The sequence below is a fragment of the Martes martes genome (genome assembly GCF_963455335.1).
Source record: "Martes martes genome assembly, chromosome: 7".
Taxonomy (NCBI): domain Eukaryota; kingdom Metazoa; phylum Chordata; class Mammalia; order Carnivora; family Mustelidae; genus Martes; species Martes martes.
Window position 1 is genome coordinate 86920965 of NC_137894.1, and position 22756 is coordinate 86943720.

The 22756-nt window shown below is 38.8% G+C and overlaps 1 protein-coding gene across 11 annotated transcripts in view; it reads left to right on the forward strand.

The window, feature by feature from the left end:
* The window catches only part of MIA2 (MIA SH3 domain ER export factor 2), an 86427-nt gene that overhangs the window by 10601 nt on the left and 53070 nt on the right, over positions 1–22756 (forward strand). For 2 of the 11 annotated variants that reach the window (XM_080809094.1, XM_080809098.1), the window contains exons 5-10: positions 7247–7450; positions 7557–7657; positions 9844–9900; positions 16426–16551; positions 18435–18456; positions 18552–18640. In XM_080809094.1, coding sequence (XP_080665220.1) covers positions 7247–7450; positions 7557–7657; positions 9844–9900; positions 16426–16551; positions 18435–18456; positions 18552–18640 — 599 coding nt within the window. Of the gene's footprint in view, positions 1–7246; positions 7451–7556; positions 7658–9843; positions 9901–10558; positions 10714–11951; positions 12006–12109; positions 12277–12721; positions 13010–14815; positions 14999–16425; positions 16552–18434; positions 18457–18551; positions 18641–22756 lie in introns of those variants that run through there. The other 9 variants (XM_080809101.1, XM_080809095.1, XM_080809100.1 and 6 more) reach the window with 7 other exon arrangements.

The window sequence follows — 22756 nt, forward strand, 5'->3', positions numbered from 1 at the left end:
CCTTCAGCTCAGGTCATGATCCCAGGGTCCTGGGATCAAGCCCCGCATCAGGCTCTCTGCTCAGCAGGGAGCCTGCTTCCTCCTCTCTCTCTGCCTGCCTCTCTGCCTACTTGTGATCTCTGTCTGTCAAACAAATAAATTAAAAAAAAAAAAAAAGAAAAAAAAAGAAATTCCTTTAAGTTTCTAAAAAAGATATGTCATTCTATATAAACAAAGTATATTATTCCAAAATACTATGGTATTAATTAAATTTAATTAACTAAATTAATTAAATAGAAAATAACCTGGGGTCATGTAAAATTTGTTTTTAAAAAGGAATACTAAAAAAAAATTCAGATAAAGCCACAGGCCCTATTTTTTGGCTGTTGGAAAAGAGCTACAACAGCCAAAATTTTCAGATAATTTCAACAACTCTTTTAGGAAATAGCAAATGAAAATTTGCCTTACTCAGAAAAGTTCATGAAAAATGAATTACTGATCTTAAATCAATATTTATGAAAGTCTGAGACCCAAGATGACCAGATTTACAGAAAAACAAATATACTGACATAGGTATTTACAAAACAGATCAATTAGGGAACATTTTTTTTTTTTTTAAGATTTTTTTTTTTATTTATTTGTTAGAGAGAGAGGCAGAGCGCGAGCACAGGCAGACAGAGTGGCAGGCAGAGGCAGAGGGAGAAGCAGGCTCCCTGCCGAGCAAGGAGTCTGATGTGGGACTTGATCCCAGGATGCTGGGATCAGGACCTGAGCCAAAGGCAGCCACTTAACCAACTGAGCCACCCAGGCGTCCCAGGGAACAGTTATTTATATTGAAATATTAATAACTGTTTTATAAAAGGACTTCAATAGAACTTATTTAAATAATGAGTTTCCCACATACAGTCAAATATGAAAAGTTCTTCATTATTTTATTTGACTTAAAATTCTGTTTATAAACAATTGTAAGAAAGGCATATCTGTATCTAATATAAATCTTTTTTTTTTTTTTAAGATTTTATTTATTTATTTCACAGAGAGATGACGGGAAAGGGAACACAAGCAGGGGGATGGGAGCCTGAGAAGCAGACTCCCCGCTGAGCAGGGAGCCTGATGCGGGGCTCCATCCCAGGGCCCCGGGATCATGACCTGAGCTAAAGGCAGACACTTAACCAACTGAGCCACCCAGGCCCCCAATTGCTCATTTTTTACTTTAATGTCCACCGGTGGCATTATTAAATTACTGATACGAGTTTGCTTACTTGGGACTTTCATCTTTTGAACAATGCCAAATAAATGACAGCATCAAAGTGTTATGTTAAATTTGTTTTTGTTGTTGTTGTTGTTGTTGTTTTTACAGGTGCAAAACAGAGGCTTTTTTTTTTTTTACAGGAGTTATGTTAAATTTGTAATTGAAAGTGCAAAGTTAGACACTGAATAATTCTCTTACTAATCTTTAATATTGCTTTTCAGAACTGCATTGATACTTTCCTTCTCTTATCTTAAAAAGTAACTGAGAAGTAAATCCCACAGTTTACCTGAATACTCTATTTCAGGCTAGGACTTGTTAAAACTTTTTTTTCCCTTTAACTCTGATTAGTTAATTCAATCAAATGATCAGTTTAAACTATGTTTGAAAATTGAATTGTTTTAAAATAAATGACTTTTAGATATGGTATGCTAATGAATATACGATCCAACAATACAAATGTGGGAAATTTTGACATGGAACAAATTAAAACTTTTTTCAATTAATTTTGGGGAAGGATAATTATTTTTATTTTTATTTTATTATTTTTTAGGATTTTATTTATTTGAGAGAGAGAGAGCGCACAAGCAGAGGAGAGAGACAGAGAGAGTGGGAGGAGCAAACTCCCCACTGAGCAGGAATCCCAGCTCAGGGCTGGATCCCAGGATCCCCAGATCATGACCTGAGCCCAAGTCAGATGGCTACCAACTGAGCCACCCAGGCGCCCCAGATAATCTTTTTAAAATGAGGGTTCTCGAAAAGATGTGCATGTGCATTTTCTTTTTTTTTTTTAATTTATTTATTTTAATAAACATATAATGTATTTTTATCCCCAGGGGTACAGGTCTGTGAATCGCCAGGTTTACACATTTCACAGCACTCATCATAGCCCATACCCTCCCCAATGTCCATATCCCCACCACCCTCTCCCGTCCCCCCTCCCCCCAGCAACCCTCAGTCTGTTTTTTGAGATTGAGTCTTTTATGGTTTGTCTCCCTCCCGATCCCATCTTCTTTCATTTTTTCTTTTCCTACCTCCCCTCAACCCCCCACATTGCATCTCCACTTCCTCATATCAAAGAGATCATATGATAGTTGACTTATTTCGCTAAGCATAATACCCTCTAGTTCCATCCACGTCGTCGCAAATGGCAAGATTTCATGTCTTTTGATGGCTGCATAGTATTCCATTGTGTATATATACCACCTCTTCTTTATCCATTCATCTGTTGATGGACATCTAGGTTCTTTCCATAGTTCAGCTATTGTGGACATTGCTGCTATAAACATTCGGGTGCACGTGCCCCTTCGGAGCACCACATTTGTATCTTTAGGATATATACCCAGGAGTGCAATTGCTGGGTCGTAGGGTAGCTCTATTTTCAGTTTTTTGAGGAACCTCCGCACTGTTTTCCAGAGTGGTTGCACCAGCTTGCATTCCCACCAACAGTGTAGGAGGGTTCCCCTCTCTCCACATCCTCACCAGCATCTGTCATTTCTTGACTTGTTAATTTTAGCCATTCTGACTGGTGTGAGGTGGTATCTCATGGTGGTTTTGATTTGTATTTCCCTGATGCCGAGTGATGTGGAGCACTTTTTCATGTGTCTGTTGGCCATCTGGTTGTCTTCTTTGCAGAAATGTCTGTTCATGTCCTCTGCCCATTTCTTGATTGGATTATTTGTTCTCTGGGTGTTGAGTTTGATAAACTCTTGATAGATTTTGGATACTAGCCCTTTATCTGATATGTCGTTTGCAAATATCTTCTCCCATTCTGTCAGTTGTCTTTTGGTTTTGTTAACTGTTTCCTTTGCTGTGCAAAAGCTTTTGATCTTGATGAACTCCCAATAGTTCATTTTTGCCCTTGCTTCTGGTGCCTTTGGCGATGTTCCTAGGAAGAAGTTGCTGCGGTTGAGGTCAAAGAGGTTGCTGCCTGCATTCTCCTCAAGGATTTTGATGGATTCCTTTCTCACATTGAGGTCCTTCATCCATTTTGAGTCTATTTTCGTGTGTGGTGTAAGGAAATAGTCCAACTTCATTTTTCTGCATGTGGCTGTCCAATTTTCCCAGCACCATTTGTTGAAGAGGCTATCTTTTTTCCATTGGACATTCCTTCCTCCTTTGTTGAAAATTAGTTGACCATAGAGTTGAGGGTCTATTTCTGGGCTCTCTATTCTGTTCCATTGATCTATATGTCTGTTTTTGTGCCAGTGCCATACTGTCTTGATGTGCATGTGCATTTTCATTCCTAATTTGAACTTAGGTATATTGTCATTTAAAGGTATAAATCATTTAAATATTTGATATGTAGCATAAAATCAGAAAAATCAGGAATATTATATTTGAATAAAATATCAAAACTTATTTATTTAAATAAATATAAGCCTTGTTACACTGAAATTCAAAATAAAACTTATATTTTCCCTAATGATCATATTATCAATTGGATAATATAAAATTTTTTCTCTGCCAGTATAGATTTATGAATTCTGTAAAAAAAGCTGTGATAAGATTTATAATTTCTTGAGTTCCTTCTCAGAAAGTTATGGCACTTATTGAAGCAAGATGTCAATTTCATGAGATCACCAAATTAAGGAAGTGTGTAATTTTGCCTTTGCCATACTCATTCATAGCATAGGAATGAAATCCAAAATACAATTTACTATTGATTTTAATTTGATTTCTCAGCACAACTTTATGCTGTTATTGGGTCTGAAGGAGAAAACAAGCAATACCTCTGTATACTCATGGAAGCATGTATTTTACTAACAGTTGAATGAGAATATCTTGAAGTTTTTTACTTTTATATTCTACTTAAAATATCTGTATTTTCCCTCTACTGAGCCAACATAAACATATAAAACATTATTTTAATGTGTTAATCTTTGCTTAATTGCTAAAATAACTTAAATAATGATGTCAAGAATATAGTTTGAACTTACATTACCTGTATTTGTTTTACACAATACATTCTAATAAATTAGTAAATAATGTACTTTAAAATATAAGACATCCTATAATTACTAGCCAATAAGGATTGCTCTCAACCATTCAGAATTTTCAGTTGATATGAAAGATGTATCTGATTTTAGGATTTAAAAAGCTTCAAATTTAGGGACGCCTGGGTGGCTCAGTTGGGTTAAGCCTCAGCCTTCAGCTCAGGTCATTATTCCAAGGTCCTGGGATTGAACCCCACATCGGGCTCTCTGCTCAGCAGGAAGCCTGCTTCCCCCTCTCTCTCTGCCTGCCTCTCTACCTACTTGTGATCTCTCTTTCTCTATCAGATAAATAAATAAAAATAAAATCTTTATAAAGAAATGCTTCTGTTTAGGGGTGCCTGGGTGGCTCAGTCAGTTAAGCGCCTGCCTTTGGCTCAGGTCATGATCCCAGGGTCCTGGGATTAAGTCCCACATTGGGTTCTCTGCACAACGGGGAGCCTGCTCCTCCTTCCCCCATTGTCCCTCCCCTGCTTTTGCTCTCTCTCACTCACTCTCTCTCTCAAATAAATAAAATCTTTAAAAAAAAAGCTTCTATTTATTGCTTCTTCTAATATATCTACTGGATAATATGATATGCTATATAATAATATACCAGAGATGGGGTGAAGGGAGACCAAAGATTGACTTTGAAATTAACAAAGCTACAAGAGAGTGGAAAAAGTACAATACCAGACATCTGATTGGTACTTGTCAAATATCCTAAGCCTATGGGTATCTTGATGTGCAAATGGCTAATACAGTTTCTTTGGTAGTGGGTGCTTCTTCCATCTTTGGAGCTATCTCATTTAAAGTTTGAGAGAAGGGATGCCTGGGTGGCTCAATGGGTTAAGTGTCTGACTTTGCCTTGGGTCATGATCTCAGTGTCTTGGGACTGAGTCCCCTATCAGGCTTTGCACTCAGCCAGGAGTCTGCTTTCCCCGCCCCCTGCTCCTCCCCACTCTCATGCTTGCATGCTCCCTCTCTTTAAAATAAATAGATAAGATCTTAAAAAAAGGTTGGAGTGATAATGGCTTTTATACTTAATAGTTCATACTGGCAGATATGTGTTTTAGATATGCACGATCCAGTGGAGTAGACTGCAGAACTTGCAAAATAATTGCTATAAGTTTCTTTGCGTAACTGGCTCAGTTTGTTCTATTTATTAAATAGAATAGGTGGTTATGTAGGATATGATTACAGTGGTTACAACAACTATTGTGGAAATGGTGATTACAACAATCAGCAGAGTCATTATGGGAAAGTATCCAGGTGAAGTGGTCATTGAAGTAGCTACTGACCATACTAAATTATTCCATTTACAACTTATCCCCAACAGGTGGTGAAACAGTATTTTCCAATCTGAAGATTCATTTGAAGGTGGCTCTTGCCACCTGCTCATAGCAGTTCAAACAATTTTTTATATCAAGTCCCCAAATGGAAGTATCATGTTGAGTCCCTCTGAAGTTTGATCTGAGTTCTCATTAAAAGAAATTTCCTTTCGTTGTTTTATTTCTTAATTGTTATACTTCTGAATTAATTTGTGTTTTATGTCCCTTCAGTATTTTAGAGCGAGTCTTGTGTTAAAAGTCCGTGTGACAGGGTCATGATGTGGTAGTGTCTTACTGATTTTTAAATAAATCCTTTTGTATATAAAAAAAAAAGGTAGGCTGTAGATAGTATAAATAATATTGGTCATTTTGACTTCTGGTTCTTTAACAGATAAAGTAAGAGTAATATATCTTACCAATTTTCTTGAATGGCAGGGATATACATTTTTCCAATGCCATTTAAATAGTACACTTCCTTAGGTAATAAATGTATCTAAGAGGAAGGAAATTCTAAAGGAGATATTTAGTATCTTACTCTTAGTAACAAGCCTATATATCACAATAGAGTTGTTGACAGTTATGTTAGTTTTTTTAAAAATAGTTTTTAGGACAAGACAACGATGTAGAGAATAGAATTGTATATAGTTTTAAAAATTCTTTCTTGGTAAAAGGATAAAGAAAAGGCATTATGGTAGGCTGAATAATGACCGTTCAAAGATGTTCATGTCTTAATTACCAGACCCTGTGACTATGTTACTGAACAAAAGGCAAAAGGACTTGAAGATATGATTAAATTAAGCATCCTGAGATGGAAAGAGTATCCTATGGACCCAGTATAATCACAAGGTTTGCTAAACGCGGAAGGAAGGAGGGTCAGAGTAAGGGAGAGTGCTATCTTCGAAAATGAAAGAAGGGGCCATGAGCTAAGGGATGCAGGTTGCCTCCAGAAGGTAGAAAAGGCAAGAAAATAGATTATCCTCCAGAGCCTACAGAAGGAACACAGCCTTGCCAACACCTTGATTTTGGGACTTTTGATCTCCAGAACTGTAAGAGAATATATTTGTACTGTTTAAGTCACTGAATGTGTGGTTATTTATTACATTAGCAGTAGGAACTAATGCAGGCTGCAGTTTATATTTTAGTGAATTCTTTCCATTAAGAAGTGTCACAGGGCACCTGGGTGGCTCAGTTGAGTTAAAGCCTCCGCCTTCGGCTCAGGTCATGATACCAGGGTCCTGGGATCGAGCCCCACATCGGGCTCTCTGTTCAGCGGGGAGCCTGCTTTCCCCTTTCTCTCTGCCTGCCTCTCTGCCCTGCCTACTTGTGATCTCTGTCTGTCAAATAAATAAATAAAATTTAAAAAAAAAAGTGTCACAATGACCACAAAAATTCAAAGAATGGTCTGCCTAAAAAACAAAAGGAAAACCCACAACAAAATAAGTATTAAAGGAACTCTAGGGGTATTTGGGTGGCTCAGTTGGTTGAGTGTCCTACTCTTGGTTTCAGCTCAGGTCATGATCTCATGAGTGGTGGGATTAAGCCCTGTATGGAGCCCCATGTGGAGCCCTGTGTGGGGCTCCCCGCTCAGTGGGGAGTCTCCTTGAAGATTCTTTCCCTCTGCCCCTCCCCCAATGCATGCTCATGCTCTTTTTCTCTCCCTTTAAAATAAATAAATCTTAAAAGAAAAACCCAAACATTTCTAATTTTATTTGCAGATATGGCTTCTGAAATAGAATCACCCAGGAGAATTCATAAAGAAGTACTTTTCAAAACTCCATCTTCTAAAAATAATGATGAAAAATCAAAAACATTACTAGGTACTGAAGGATCTACTCAGGCAGAAATAGACAGATCTGTGGAAAATACCCTGCCAAACAATCAAATGGTTTCAACTGATTACTTTTTGTCTTCTCAAGAAGGTAAGAAAAAAGTTATTTGTTTTCTAATACAGCAATTAAGGAAGAAATTAGATTCAAAAGTTACCTCACATCACGTGTTGACTTATTTTTATTTATAAATTGACAGAAGATGCTTCTGAGTGTTGGATTCTGAAATATTTATTTCAAATTGACATTTGTGATTTTATGAGTTCTGCATTTTCACCAATTATAATTCTTACAGAAAGGGTAAGTTGACATTGTAAATCTTTTGCAATAATTTTATCTATTTTTCTAAATATAGCAGTAGCTGAAAATGATGTTTGAGAGAATTGTCCCTATGCAAGTGTGACATAATGTTTCTCTTTCCATGAAATCTTACCTGTAAGATTTCTCTTACATGAATGTTTTGTTGCATGGATATTGTTAAGGATTTTTTTTTAAACTTTTCCTTAAGTTTGTTGAATCTTCAGCAAACAGGTAAAGACCAAATGCAGGCCTGGTCAGGAAGTTATTGCATTAGATTAGGAAATAAATGGTGAAGGTCTAAATCAAGGTATATAAACTCAAATGAATGAAGTAAAGATGAGAATTGTAACCAACAGACTGTGTATGCTTTCTCCAAAGGATGTAGCTACTCTTTACCTTTAGCCTGGTTTGGCCAGATCTTTTGATATTTCTTTTCTTTCTTTCTTTCTTTTTTTAAAGATTTTATTTATTTATTTGAGAGACAGAGATCACAAGTAGGCAGAGAAGCAGGCAGAGAGAGAGAGGAGGAAGCAGGCTCCCTGCTGAGCAGAGAGCCAGATGCGGGACTCGATCCCAGGACCCTGAGATTATGACCTGAGCTGAAGGCAGAGGCTTTAACCCACTTAGCCACTCAGGCGCCCTCAGATCTTTTGATATTTCAAGAGAAGTTGGAAATTTGGATATTTTGTGTGAAATCTCTTGATTTTGAATGCTGGCAAATATTCAGATTAAAAAGAAATACCATACAGGTCAGAAAAAATGTTCTGTGGATCAAGTTTGGCCTACTAGCCACATTTTTTAACCTTTGGTCTAATAGCTGATGGTGGTTGTTAAAATGATTGGAGGGAAAAACTAGATAGATCTTTTGTAGATAGATTTCATTGGATTTAATGATTGATTGAATGTGGATGGAGAGGAAAATAGGAAAAGTATGGATAACTTACCAGGTTTCTAGTCTGGGTGACCAGATAGATGGTGGAGACTGTGATAAGAGTCTGTGAAAACTGTATCATTTTGCTTTCAGAGGCTTCCTCCTCACTTTATTTCTTTGCTAAGTTTCTAGAGAGTTGATATTATTTGTAAAATAAGCCCAGAGAAGTGATTAATTTACCCCGAATGATTTGGTCTTAAAGACACTGATTAAAAACTTTACTTAGAAATCTGCTCATCATAAGAGAAAAGAAAAACAAATAATAATGATGATTATAAAATGTTGTAATAAAACTTTCAGCTCCTCATGGAATTAATTCTATACTGGTATGTCCTACTGACACATCCCTCCCCTCTCATCCCTTCCCCCACAAATTATACTAGTGAAGATACTAAATTAAAAAATAATAATTTATTAACCAGTATGCCATACTCACTTCTCATATAAAGTGCTTATTTAATAAAGGCTATGAAGTATGTTTATTTTTGTGGACTCAGTAAATATAGTCAAACACATTTTACTTTAACCATTTTGGTTGAAATTTTTTAGACATGGGAATATAGAATTTAAATTTGTGGTAATTATCTTGTGACCTTGGGAAGTTACTTATTCTGGAGGGCAGTCTCAGGTTTAAAACTCTAATATCAGAAGCTGAGACTAGATGACAGGCTACTGGTCAAAACAGACCTGTGTGTTGTTTAAAAAATTAAGAACAAGTTACCAACATTTAAAGGGTGAGTTGATACAAAAGTCTGAATTTCTGGGTTCTCTTGAAAAAGTAGAAGACTGTAATATATAGTCTCCCATTTTCAGATGGCAATAAGAAGCTCAAGGAATAGTACTTGCATTGAATTGACACAAATTCTTCATTTCCCTGCATTTATTTCACCTGTATGGCGTCTGTAGGGCTTTAAGTTCATGATGTTTGGACTAAATGTTCTGAAGAATTCTTACCAGACCTAGCATTCTAACAATCTTAGTGCATCTACTAAGCTCCCATAATATAGCTTTGAATAGCTGCAGTAAATGGAAAATTTGAGCAATTTTCCAGTTAAATTTACGTGAAAAGTTTTCTTTTTTTTTTTCTGAGTAAATGTTTAAGGTAATTGTTTCTATTTGCTAGTAATTTCAGTTAGATTTTGTACACAACATACTTTCTTTGAGTTGTTTAAGTAATAGGAATTAATACTACTTCTTATCTACTTTATAATTGAGGAAGTTATTTGAGTTCTAACATTTATCTGTTCTTAATTAGAATGCTTCATTTATATGTGGAATTAACAAAGGAAATTACCCAGCTCTTGTTCAGCAGGTAACTCCTGATTCAATATGTTCTGAGAACAACTCTTACATCACTAGTACAGAGAATGAAAGTGTGGCTCAGCATGTTTGGTTTTCTTCCAAAGGACTAGATTCTATAGCCCATGACATTGCCTGTTAAATTAAATGGGTGTAACTAGTACCTACAGACTTGCAACAGGGCCCTTCCTAATGTACATTAGTTTCTGGGTTGTGGACAAGGTTTACTTGTTAGCATGTTTCCAGTGTTCTTGGATGCTTCCTGGTAGCTGTCACTAACACTGAAAACATTTGCTCTCCATTTCCCTTAAAGCAGGTCTACATAAGACAGCAAAATCCCATGTCTACTCGAGAACAATCTTTGAATATCTTTTATGTGGTAAAAATCATGTATTCTATATGAATAGACTATCGAACATTAAAGAATTAAAAAATTAAAAAATTAAAAATTAAAATTAAAAATTAATTTTAATTAAAAACTTTTAATTTTTATCAGTTATTAAATTCAGGATATCTCTTTTCAATTACAATTTTTATGAGGATAATAATGTGTATTATTTTTTAGAAAAAAAAACATATTTAATCAGGATTGACGGCCATGAAATTGGCTTCTGTGTTGGTAGTCACAACTCCACCTACAGCTCCCCTTTACCACACAAGTGTCAAAACAGGATCACAGTCTGTGTGGAAACAGGAGTGTAGCAGATGTATGAGAATCTGAAATCTTTTTGAAGGATATGAGGTGCTTAGTAGAACTTTATTTACACGTTAAGATATTTTAACATGAACTTTTTAAAAAATGGAATTGAACGATCTGGAGGAAGAGGTAAGTTTCTATATGACTATTAAGTGTATAGAAGAGAAATTAGGTTTGAATCTGGCACTAAGTTGAAATTTTCTGCTTTTTGTTATGGGGGAATCTTTTAAATTTTTTAAAAAATTCACTTATTATTTTGTCCCTAATCTATGTTTTTATATTTGGAATGGTAATGATTGAAAAGTTGGAAAAGGGTACAAACTGTCTTAGGGTGGGCAGAAGGGTTAAAAAAAAATGTTTTAGGTTATAAATAAGTCCTGAAAGTTGAAAATGATTCTAGAGTTTTCTGAAAATCTTCAGACACTGAAGAATTTTTATATCGATACAGTGCTCTAATTGATATACATTGTTCTATGACTCTGAAATTTTAAATATAAAATTTTAGTTATGCTTCTGTTTTGACTTTAATAAGCTATTCACATAATTTCAATACACACTATCCAACATATAGGAAGGTTGTGTAATACCTTAAAAATGGAGAATTATTAAGCAATTTCTGCTACGTTCTGATACTGATAGTTCCTGGAAACTCCGCAGGCTGATGTGGCAAAAGAGTGCACTTTGAGTTCCAAACAACTAAGGCCCCATTTTGGTCCTAAAAATCAATTGCTGTGAACCTGGACCTTTTTTTAAATTCTTTTTGGGACAAGTGTTCTGTTGCTGACAGTTTACGTTTGGGAAATTTCCTAAGGATTTAAGATTTTGTTCAACTATTGAGTTCTTTTGAGTGATTTATTTAGGAAGAAGAATCTGCTTCCTTTTGTTACTTCACCCAGGACTTGTAGCAGGCTGAGTTTGTTGAGAATTATTGCTGGCAAGTAAGCCTTACGGGTTATCCTTTACACCTATGTCAGCTAAAAGTCTCCCATGAACAAATCCAGCACTCCATACCTTATTCAACAGACCTAAGAATAGGGTCCTAAAATTAGACCGTAAGGCGCTACTTTTAGCTCCTCTTCTGGGAGGAGAACACGAATCGCTCAAAGTCCACAGTGGTTTACTTTAGCGTTTGGGTAACTAGGAGCTCCTGGAATTTAAGACAGTTCTGCCTAGCAAGTGCCCAGGTAACTTAGGTAGAAGTGAGTAAACCCCTGCAATCCTCCTCTGGGCAGAGGAGACGCGATCGATGTTCTCCTGCGCGGGAGAGGTTAAACTGTGCCCAAACCACAGCTGTCTCGAGACGCCTTCCTGTCCAAAGTCCGAAGTCCGGACGCGGTTGGCACAGGCACGGGCCCTGCAGGCCATTTTCTGGCTGGAATGAAGGCGGCGGCCGGTTCCCTTGGGCCGGGAGCGTCCGCCGGGTACGCTGGGCTTCCAGTGGGGGTGCAGATAGGCTCTCTCTTTTTTTTTTTTTTAAGTTTATTATTATTATTATTTTTAAAGATTTTTTTTATTCATTTGACAGACAGAGATCACAAGTAGGCAGAGAAGCAGGCAGAGAGAGAGGAGGAAGCAGGCTCCCTGCTGAGCAGAGAGCCGGATGCGGGGCTCGATTCCAGGACCCTGAGATCATGACCTGAGCCGAAGGCAGAGGCTTTAACCCATTGAGCCACCCAGGCGCCCCGGGCGCAGGTAGGCTCTTGACTGACAGCGAGGGAAAACCCTGGGGGCTAGTACAAGACCTGGCCGTGGGGCTCCACGCCTAGGGGCCTCTAAGAAAAGCCTCACCGCTACCGCAGCCACCTGACATAAGGGGGTCCTCAGCCACTGCCCTAGTCTTCCGGGCTGTGCGGCCCACACCACAGCGCAGAGCCTGAGGCCCAATCCCACTGTCTCTGCTTCGAGCCCCGCGACTACCAACGGTACTTGGCTTGGCCAAGTACCGCGCCAGCCCCTTTAAGAGCGCGAGGCAAGGACACGTCGCGCGAAGAGGGAGGGGAAACTAACCGCGTCCTCGCGTCCCCGCCTCCCCCCCCGGCGGCCTGGCCGAAACCAAATCGAGGGGTGGACCGCGAGGAGAGGGCAGGTCGCGGGCTCCTTGCGAGACGGGCTTGGACCTTCGGATCTTCAGGACGTAGAGCATAACTAGGGGCGAGGCTCTCCGGGTGGGCAGCATTGGACACTTGAGGCTCGTTGGTGCGGTTCCCTCCAGCAACCCCCCGCAACCGGCTCCGCAGTGGTCTGCTCCGGTTGCCGGGTGCAGGTTTGGGTTCCGGACCCAGAGCCGCCGTGTTCTATACCAATTGTTGTGGCTACGCCAGGCCCTGGCTGCGGCCACTCCAGTTGAGGCAACGTTGACGCCATGGAGGAGCCCAGGACTGGCCCTCAGTCGTACTTTGGGCTGGTCCTGGAAAAGCTACGTACGGTGAGTTCAGGCGTGATCAGGGTTACTTGGCCCAGGGGTCGCAGGAACCTCCTGGGGAAGGAAGCATCAGACTTTGGCTTTGCGGTCTTAGTGGCGGTGGTTAGAGGTCCTGAAGCCAGTCCCCTCACCTGCTGTCGGGCTCCTGCGTGTGTCCGAGCAATAGCCAGGTTCGTAGGCTGCTGTTGTGTCTGTGTGTGTGTCTGTGTGTGTGTGTGTGTGTTGGAAAGGGACTTGGAGATCCCGAATGTGGAGAGCATTTGCCTAGCAGGATTTTGCAAAGGTGTGTCAAATGTTTTCGGATTCCTGAAAAGAATAGCTTTTCCGTCACGTTATTCGCTTTGAACAGGGGTCAGTGACACGTGGTTCTCTCGACTGTGAGAAACTTGAGGACTGATCCTCGGAAATGAATTCCTTTTAGTGATGAAACCTCTCGTTGTCTTGAAAGGACACCTAAACCTGGACGGGAGGTTAGGATTGTAATTCTGTGTTTTCTTGTAATAAAGAATGCTCTTTCGAGATACTTTACCCTAAGTGACATTTTTCTTCGCATCTTTCTGTGTGTTGTTAATGTAAAAAGGTCGTACTAGGGTAAAATCTGGAGATCCTGAACTCCCAGTGTTCAAAATGTTTTTAGTTTTTTTAAGGTCAATTTGTGTAACAAGTTGCATAGATTTTTCTCTCTTAAGTGTTTATGTGTCTTTGTTGACACGTTGAGGGGTATTTATATGCCCGTGCTTTAAAATATTTGCATTAAAAATCAAGTCTTTTAAAATATTGGGTCAGTTATGAGGATTGGCTTTTTGTTACCGAAATTAAAAGTATTGTTGTCGTGGTGTTCAGTCATTCAACCAAGTGCATCTAGTGATTGTGTGTGTGTGTGTGTGTGTGTGTGTGTGTGTTTGCGTGTGTGAGAGAGACAGTTCTGTGGAGAATTTAAATGGACTGAATTTGGGCCACTGGTGTCATGCTGTCTGTTAAGGGAGAGAAGAAAAAAGAAATAGTGCAAAGTAGAAACTGATGAACTGCTTACCAAATCATACACAGAAAGTGCTAGGGAAAGTGAGGGGTGGGAGAGGTTATATCCACTTGAGTGTGTAGGAAAGCCTTTCCAGGCTAAGTGAATAGCTTAAGCAGAGGGGACAGGAAACAGCATTGTGTGTGCAGAGAAGTGTTTTACTCGAATACAGAGTAGGCTCAGGGAATGATGCGCAGTGATGCTTGTTGGAGACATAAATAGATTCCAGTTGATGTAGGTGCTGGAGAGCATTCGAAGAATTTCAGTGGTTAGACTTTTGGTTTAAGTAGCTTCCTGACGGTGTCATGTGAGTTAGATGTAAGGAGAACAAAACTAGAAATGGCGTAGGGGAGAGATGACATAGTAGTCAAGTAGGGATAAAGAAGAGGGTACTGAATGGGAGAAATATTTAGTAGCTAAGAGCTAAAATGGGTAGGATTTTGTTGATTGGATGGGAAGGGTGAGAGAGAGGAGGAGTCCAGAATGACTGCCAGGTTTCTGGCTATGGCAGCTTATTCATTCACAGAGGTAGAGTTTATAGGAAGAGAAGCATATTGTGGAACAAGAGATGATTTTATTTTGTACATATTTCCGGCCTGGCCGAAACCAAATCGAGGGGTGGACCGCGAGGAGAGGGCAGGTCGCGGGCTCCTTGCGAGACGGGCTTGGACCTTCGGATCTTCAGGACGTAGAGCATAACTAGGGGCGAGGCTCTCCGGGTGGGCAGCATTGGACACTTGAGGCTCGTTGGTGCGGTTCCCTCCAGCAACCCCCCGCAACCGGCTCCGCAGTGGTCTGCTCCGGTTGCCGGGTGCAGGTTTGGGTTCCGGACCCAGAGCCGCCGTGTTCTATACCAATTGTGGCTACGCCAGGCCCTGGCTGCGGCCACTCCAGTTGAGGCGACGTTGGCGCCATGGAGGAGCCCGACTGGCCCTCAGTCGTACTTTGGGCTGGTCCTGGAAAAGCTACGTACGGTGAGTTCAGGCGTGATCAGGGTTACTTGGCCCAGGGGTTGCAGAGGGGACAGGAAACAGTATCGTGGAAATGTTTTCTGTCTTTCTTAGAGAATCTTAAGCAGGTACCCCACTGGGCATGCAGGTTAATGAACTATAGATAGCAATTTGGAAGGAGTACTTATATGGATCAGAGTTATAAAGCGGACTTTGGAGAGAAGAGTAGATGTTAAAGGGTGTTTTTCTAGGTAGAAAGGGCCTAAAAAGGGCTGAACCCTGGAAAGAATCAAACCTGATTAGACTTCAGGTTTTTCTTAAAAGGACATTTTCTTTTTTTCCCCTACCATTCTCTTTTCTGTGATTGAGTAGTATCTGGGGCCTAGTAACAAAAGAACAACCCCATTGGGTGAGGATGAGTAATGAACTGACCCAGGGAAAGATGAAATGTAGGAGGAACTGTAAAAGCCTTAAGCTGTTTTGTACCAAAGACCTGCTGGGGAGAGAAGTTGTGTGGAAAGGCCATGGTTACAGGATCATGGTCTTTGAAGGAGGATTAATAGAAATAGTTACCTTTACTGAGTTCCTGCCCTGCATGTTGAAGCAGCATTATTCCCATGACAGATAAGAGAAGGGAGCCATGGAAGTAGGGTAGAGATACTCAGATTCCAAACACAAAGCTTCATCAGTGGTTTTCAAAAATTTTTTTTTCTTAAGCTGCAGATCTATTTTTTTCCTTCACTGTGGGGGAAATCATAAATGGAATCCAGTATACTCTACACATAAAACCTAAACTGGTCGATATCAGGTTTAGAGGACCTGACCTCAGATTCTTTCTTTTCTTTTGACCTCTTACTCTCAGAAGCTCTGAGGTGTCTCTGTGGAACATCAGTTTGCACGTCACTGCATTTTACCAGTGCTATTTTTCATCACTTGGTGATTGAAAATTGCCTGAAAAATATACTGCGATACCTTCTATTTGGTAGTCTGGCAGCCCATTTCATGAAAAGAGCATTAATAGTGTTTACAGATAAACTTGTACTTATTTGTGTCTTAGTTTGTGGGGGCTGCTATAATAAAAACACCACAGACTGGGTGGCTTAAACAAGTAACATTGTTCTCAGTTCTGGAGGCTGAGAAGGCCAAGATCAAGGCGCTGCAGATCCTGTGTCTGGTGAGGACATACTTCCTGGTTCATTCTTCTCATTATTACCTCACATGGTGGAAAGGTCAAGGGAAGTCTCTCTGGCTTCTTATAAGGGCACTAATCCCATGCACGAAGGCTCTACTCTCATGATCACCTCCCCAAAGCCCCACTTCCAAATACCATTACCCTGGGCATTAGGTTGCAACATAGGAATTTTGGGGAACACATTCCATGTATAGCAGTTTGTAATCAATACTTTTTATCAAATGTGCATTTTTGAGAAGTTAATTTTTTTGTCTTGAAGGTTTTGGCAGGAGTGCCTGAAGATATGAGACCAAATCCCTATGGTTTTCCGTGGGAATTGGTGATATGTGCAGGTGTTTTTGGATTTTTTGCTGTTCTCTTGTTTTTGTGGAGAAGTTTTCAGTCGGTAAGTAACCAATACTAAGAGAATATTCATGTGTCTTAAGGTTGAACAGTTAATATGAGAAACATATTTTTTATTTTAAGGAAAGTAGTTAGCTTATTGTTAAGTGCATTTCTCATGTTAATTTGTGGCTATTAGAAAATTTGAGTTCAGAGGAATTTTTTTAAGTAAAAATTTTGAAGACTTTCTTTGTAGAAGTATACTACACTAATATTAAAACCTTACATTTATATTTTATCTATTTATTTTGATCTGTGCTTATTTATTTTTAAAAAGTTTTTATTTGAGAGCAAGTGCAAGAGAGACAGAGAGATTATGAGTTGTGGTGGGGTGGGGTGGGTGGTGGGGAGGGACAGAGGGAGAGGGAGAAGCAGGCTCTGCTGAGCAGGGAGCCCGAAATGGGTCTCAGTTCCAAGATTCTGGTATCAAGACCTGAGCCAAACAAAATATTACAACAAAACAAAAATATTACCGAGATATTTGGTTACTCTTAATTGACATATTCTTGCAGGGTTGCCTAGATTTACTTCTTCCCATATTTGAATACTTCTTTCAGAGTTGTTTTTAGTGTAGATCTTTTTATGGCAAACCTTCTGAGACTTTATTTTGAGTGCTTGAGGATATTTGAATTAAGCTCCCACATTGGAGTCATAATTTGTTTATTATAAACATTTTTGGTCCAAAGTTCTGTCCTTTTAATACTTTAAACTCTTACTTCCTTGTCTTTTTATGTCTAATGTTACTTATTGAAAAGTCTAATGTCATTGTGACTGTTACTCATAAGTGATCTGTTCTCTGTGGAAGGTTTTAGAATCTTTTAATATTCTTTCTTTTTTTTTTTTTAAGATTTTATTTATTTATTTGACAGAGAGAGAGATTACAAGTAGGCAGAGAGGCAGGCAGAGAGAGAGAGGGAAGCAGGCTCCCCACTGAGCAGAGAGCCTGATGTGGGACTCCATCCCAGGACCCTGAGACCATGACCTGAGCCGAAGGCAAAGGCTTAACCCACTGAGCCACCCAGGCGCCTCTTAATTTGATATTCTTATTTCAGTATAATGTGTCTAGGCTTAAATGTTTTTTCTTATTTCTGTTTTAGAATTCTCTGGAATCTTTTAATATGAGGTCTTTCTTTTTTTTTTTTTTTTAAATTCCTAGAAGATACTGTCTGCATTTTACATTTTATTTTTCTCCTTTTGGGACTGTGTTTTTAGATACTGCCCTTTCTACTTCTGCCTTCCATATCTCTTAACTTTTGTTTTTCAATTTTTTAATAGGTTCTTACTACCTTTTGAGATAGGTCCTCAATGCAATAATTCAGTTCACTACTTTAGTCCTATATCAATATTGATTCTACTGTACTTTGACTTTAAAACTTAAAAACTTTTAAAAATTTTATCCCTGTACATCTTCTGTAGATGATTTAAGTCCTCTAAGCCTGCTTATCTTTACAAATGGGATTTTTCCTTCATTTTTTGAGAGAGAAAGAGGTTAAAGAAGAAAAAGATTTTATACTCAGTTCAATCCATGGTAACATTTTCTCAAACTGTTATTTTGGGTGTTATCAGTGGGGGAGATGGTACTAAGGGCTTCCTGAAATTGTTTGAGGGCCAAATATATTTGATGAACAGTGGGATAAATGAAATGAAACAGGTGTTTTAAAGGTAGAGTTATTTCAGAGCCTTTAATATGCTAATCAATAATGTGATTCTTCTGTAGAGAGACTTTAATATGTAACATTTTTTCCTATTGGAAAAAGAACACTTTCAGATAATGTATATTCATACTAAGGCAATAAGAAACCAGTTATTTTTCAGTTGGTAGAGGTTAAATAGATTTACTTGAATATGTATTTGTTTTAATGTAATTTTGTTAAAAATTTGTTTCAGGTTAGAAGCCGGCTTTATGTGGGTAAGCTCTTTTTTCTCTTCTAGATCTCATCATTATTTATAATTTTGAAACTTAAAACAATTTACATATGATGATGATATGAACTTTCTTTTCAGGAAGAGAGAATAAGCTTTCCGTAGAACTTTCTACATTAATTGATGAAAAATGTAAACTACTTGAAAAATTTAGCCTTGTTCAAAAAGAGGTAAGATATTTTTGAAAATGTTAACATTCATGTTAGAGTTAGAGGACTTAATACTCTTCAGTGCAGATACTTCAATGTTAAGTTTAAGATTATTAATGCTTTGTAAAGTGTGAGAGTTCAGTTGCTCTTCATATTACCAATCTTATTAATTTTAACCATGGTAGGTGTATAATCGTGTCTCATTGTGGTTTCAATTTCCCTGATAATGAGGTTAAGCACTTTTTCATGTGCTTATTGGTCATTTTGAATATTCTTTTTGTGAAGTTGACTGCTCTAGCTTTTTTTTTTTCATGTTTGAGAAGGTGTCATCTCTCTTTTTCCTTTTCGATATGTAGAATATTTTCTATATTTGAACATGAACCCTTTGTCAGATATATGTACTGCAAATATTTTCCTCCACTGTGTGGTTTACCTTTTTATTTCAAACGGTAAGCAGAAGTTCTTAATTTTAACCTAGTCTAATTCATCCATCTTGTCTTTATGATGACTGCTTTTTTGTTTCTTATTTAAGAATTTTTGACTACTCAAGGATACAAAGATATTCTTTAGTGCTACTTTTAGAAACTTTGTTTTACTTTTCTCACTTAGTCTTTGTATAATTTGCTAGGACTGCCGTAACAAAATACCACAGACCAGCTGGCTTACCAACAGAAATTAATTTTTTCACAGTTCTGGAGGCTAATAGTCTAAGATCAAAATGTTGGCAGGTTTGGTTTCTTATGAGCTCCTCTCCTTAGCCTGCATGTAATTACCTTCTTGCCCTTATCTCACGTGGTCTTACCTCTGTGCAGGTGTTTATTTGTGTGTCTATGTGTATCTATATTTCCTCCTTTTTTTTAGTTTTATGTGTTTATTTGATGCATAGAGAGAGAACACAAGCAGAGGGAGCAGTAGGCAGAGGGAGAGGGAGAAGCATGCTCCCCACTGAACAGGGAGCCCATTGTGGGGTTTTATTCCAGGACCCTGGGATCATGACCTCCGCGGAAGTTAGAGGCTTAACAAACTGAGTCACCCGGGCACTCAGTGTTTCTTCTTCTAATAGGGACACCAGTCTGATTAGATTAGGGCTCACCATAAAGACTTTTTAAAAGACATTTTAATATAACCACCTCTTTAAAGGGCATGTCTCCAAATACAGTCACTTTCTGAGGTTCTGGAGCTATATATTTTGGGGGAAACAGTTCATTTATGTATTTATTTTTAAAAAAGATTTTTTTAATTTATTTGACAGAGAGTGACATGGCGAGAAAGGGAACACAAGAAGTGGGGAGTGGGAGAGAGAGAAACAGGCTTCCTGCTGAATAGGGAGCCCCATGCGGGGCGCGATCCCAGGATCCTGGAATCATGGCCTGAGCTGGCCTGAGCCGAAGGCAGACGTTTAACAACTGAGCCACCCGGGTGCCCTGAATAGTTATCTTTTCATGTGCCCATTGGCCATTTATTTATCTTCTCCTGAGAAATCTCTCCTCACTTCCTTTGCCTATTTTTAAATTGGGTTATTTGTCTTTTTATTATTGAGTTGTAACTTTGTATATTATAGATACGAGCTTCTAAATATCTGATTTGCCAGTATTTTCTCTCATTTCTGTGGGCTTTCTCCTCACTTTCTTGGTAGTATCTTTGAGGCATTAAAGTTTTTAATTTTCTTTCTTTTTTTTTTTCCAAAGATTTTTATTTATTCATTTGACAGAGAGAGACACAGTGAGAGAGGGGGAGTGGAAGAGGAAGAAGCAGGCTTCCTGCCCAGCAGGGAGCCCAATGTGGGGCTTGATCCCAGGACCCTGGGATCATGACCTGAGCCGAAGGCAGACGCTTAACGACTGAGCCATTCAGGCGCCCCTTAATTTTCTTTTTAAAAGATTTTATTTATTTATTTGACAGGGAGCACTAGTAGTGGGGAGTGGCAGAGGGAGAGGGAGAAACAAGACTTCCCACTGAGCAGGGATGTCGATATGGGGCTCTATCCCAGGACCCTGAGATCATGACCTGAGCTGAAGGAAGACATTTAATTGATTGAGCCACCTAAGCGCCTCTGAAGGTTTTTAATTTTAATAATGCTCAGTTTATCTACTTTTTTTTGTTGTTGTTTACACTTTTGGTATCGTATCTAAGAAACGGTTGCTTAAAACAAGCTCCCAAAGATTTACACTTGTATTTTCTTCTTAAAAGTTTTATGGGATTAGATTTTATGTTTAGGTCTTTGATCTGTTTTGAATTAAGTTTTTATAAATTGTGTGAGGTAAGGGTGGGTCCGACTTCATTCTTTGGCATGTGGATATCCAGTTTTTCCTAGTGATGTTTGTTGAAAGGTTTGTTCTTTCCCCCATTGAATTGTTGTGGCACCTTTATTGAAAATCAGTTGACTGTAATTGTGAGGTTCATTTTTGGATTCTCAACTTAGCTGTTATGTTTGTCTTTATGCCAGTTCCAAAGTGTCTTGATCAGTGTTAGCTTTTTGATGGGAAATGTAAATCCTTTAACTTTGTTCCTTTATTTCAAGATCATTTTGATTATTCTGGGTCCTTTGTATTTTCTGTGAATTTTGGGATCAGCTTGAAATTTCTGCAAACAGATTAACTGGAATTCTTTTTTTTTTTTTCAAGATTTTATTTTTGGGGGGCGCCTGGGTGGCTCAGTGGGTTAAGGCCTCTGCCTTCGGCTCGGGTCATGAGATCAGGGTCCTGGGATGGAGCCCTGCATCGGGCTCTCTGCTCAGCGGGGAGCCTGCTTCCTCCTCTCTCTCTCTCTCTCCCTACTTGTGATCTCTATCTGTCAAATAAATAAATAAAAATTAAAAAAAAAAAAGATTTTATTTTTGGAATGCCTAGGTGATATAGTTGGTTGAGTGTCTGACTCTTGGTTTCAGCTTAGGTCGTGATCTGAGGTTTGTAGGATCGAGCCCTGCATCGGACTCCACACTGAGCTCAGAGTTGGCTTGGGACTCTTTCTCCCTCTGCTCTCCCTCCCCCCCACCAAAATAAATAAATCTTAATTTTTAAAAAATGTTTACTTTTAGGTGATCTCTGCACCCAACATGGGGCTTGAACCCATGACCCTGAGATCAAGAGTCATGTGCTCCACTGACTAAGCCAAGCAGGCACCCCAGATTAGCTGCAATTTTGATAAGGCTTATGTTGAATCTGTAGATCATTTCGGGGTGTATTGCTGTCTAAACAATATTAAGTCTCTGATCTATAAATAGGAGATGTCTTTCCATTTACTTGGGTCTTCTCTATTTCAGTAATGTTTTGTAGTTTTTAGAGTATAAGGTTTGGGGCATTTGGCTTGGTCAGTTGGTAGAACATGCTACTCGTGATGTCAGTGTTGTAAGTTCGAACCCCACACTCAGTGTAGAGATTACTTAAAAGTAAAACTTAAACAAAAAAGAGTACAAGGCCTACCATTTTTTTTGGTTAAATTTATTCCTACATATTTTATTCTTTTTGATGCTATTACAAATGAGTTTTTAAAATTTTATCTTTTATTTGATCATTGCTGGAGTAGTGTTTATTCTCCTGTTATTTTCTAAACATTTATGGGACCTTTAGTGAGGTATCTACCTTTTTATTCCTGATAATTGGTTGGTTGTACTTCTCTCTCTTTTTTATCCTTTATCAGCCTTGGCAGTGTTTTATCAATGTTTTTAGTGCCTTTATTTATTTATTTAAATGTTTCATTTATTTATTTATTTAAATATTTTATTTATTTATTTGAGAGAGAGGGAAAGAATGAGCAAGAAAGAGAGAAAGCACCAGTCAGGGGAGGGGCAGAGAAGCAGACTCCCCGCTGAGCAGGGATCCTGATGTGGGACTCTATCCCAAGATTCTGGGATTATGACCTGAGCCCAAGGCAGAGGCTTAACTGTCTGAGCCACACAGGTGCCCTAGAGATTTTATTTATTTATTTGAGAGAGAGAAAGACAGTGTGCACAAGTGCACAAGCCGGGGAGGGACAGAGAGAGGGGAGAAGCAGATTCCCTGCTGAGCAGGGAAACCTACATGAGGCTCTATCCCAGGACCCAGGAATCATGACCTGAGCTGAAGGCAGATGCTTAATTGAATGAGCCACGCAGTTGCCCCTTTTTAATGCCTTTCAAGAACAATCTTTTGGTTTTGT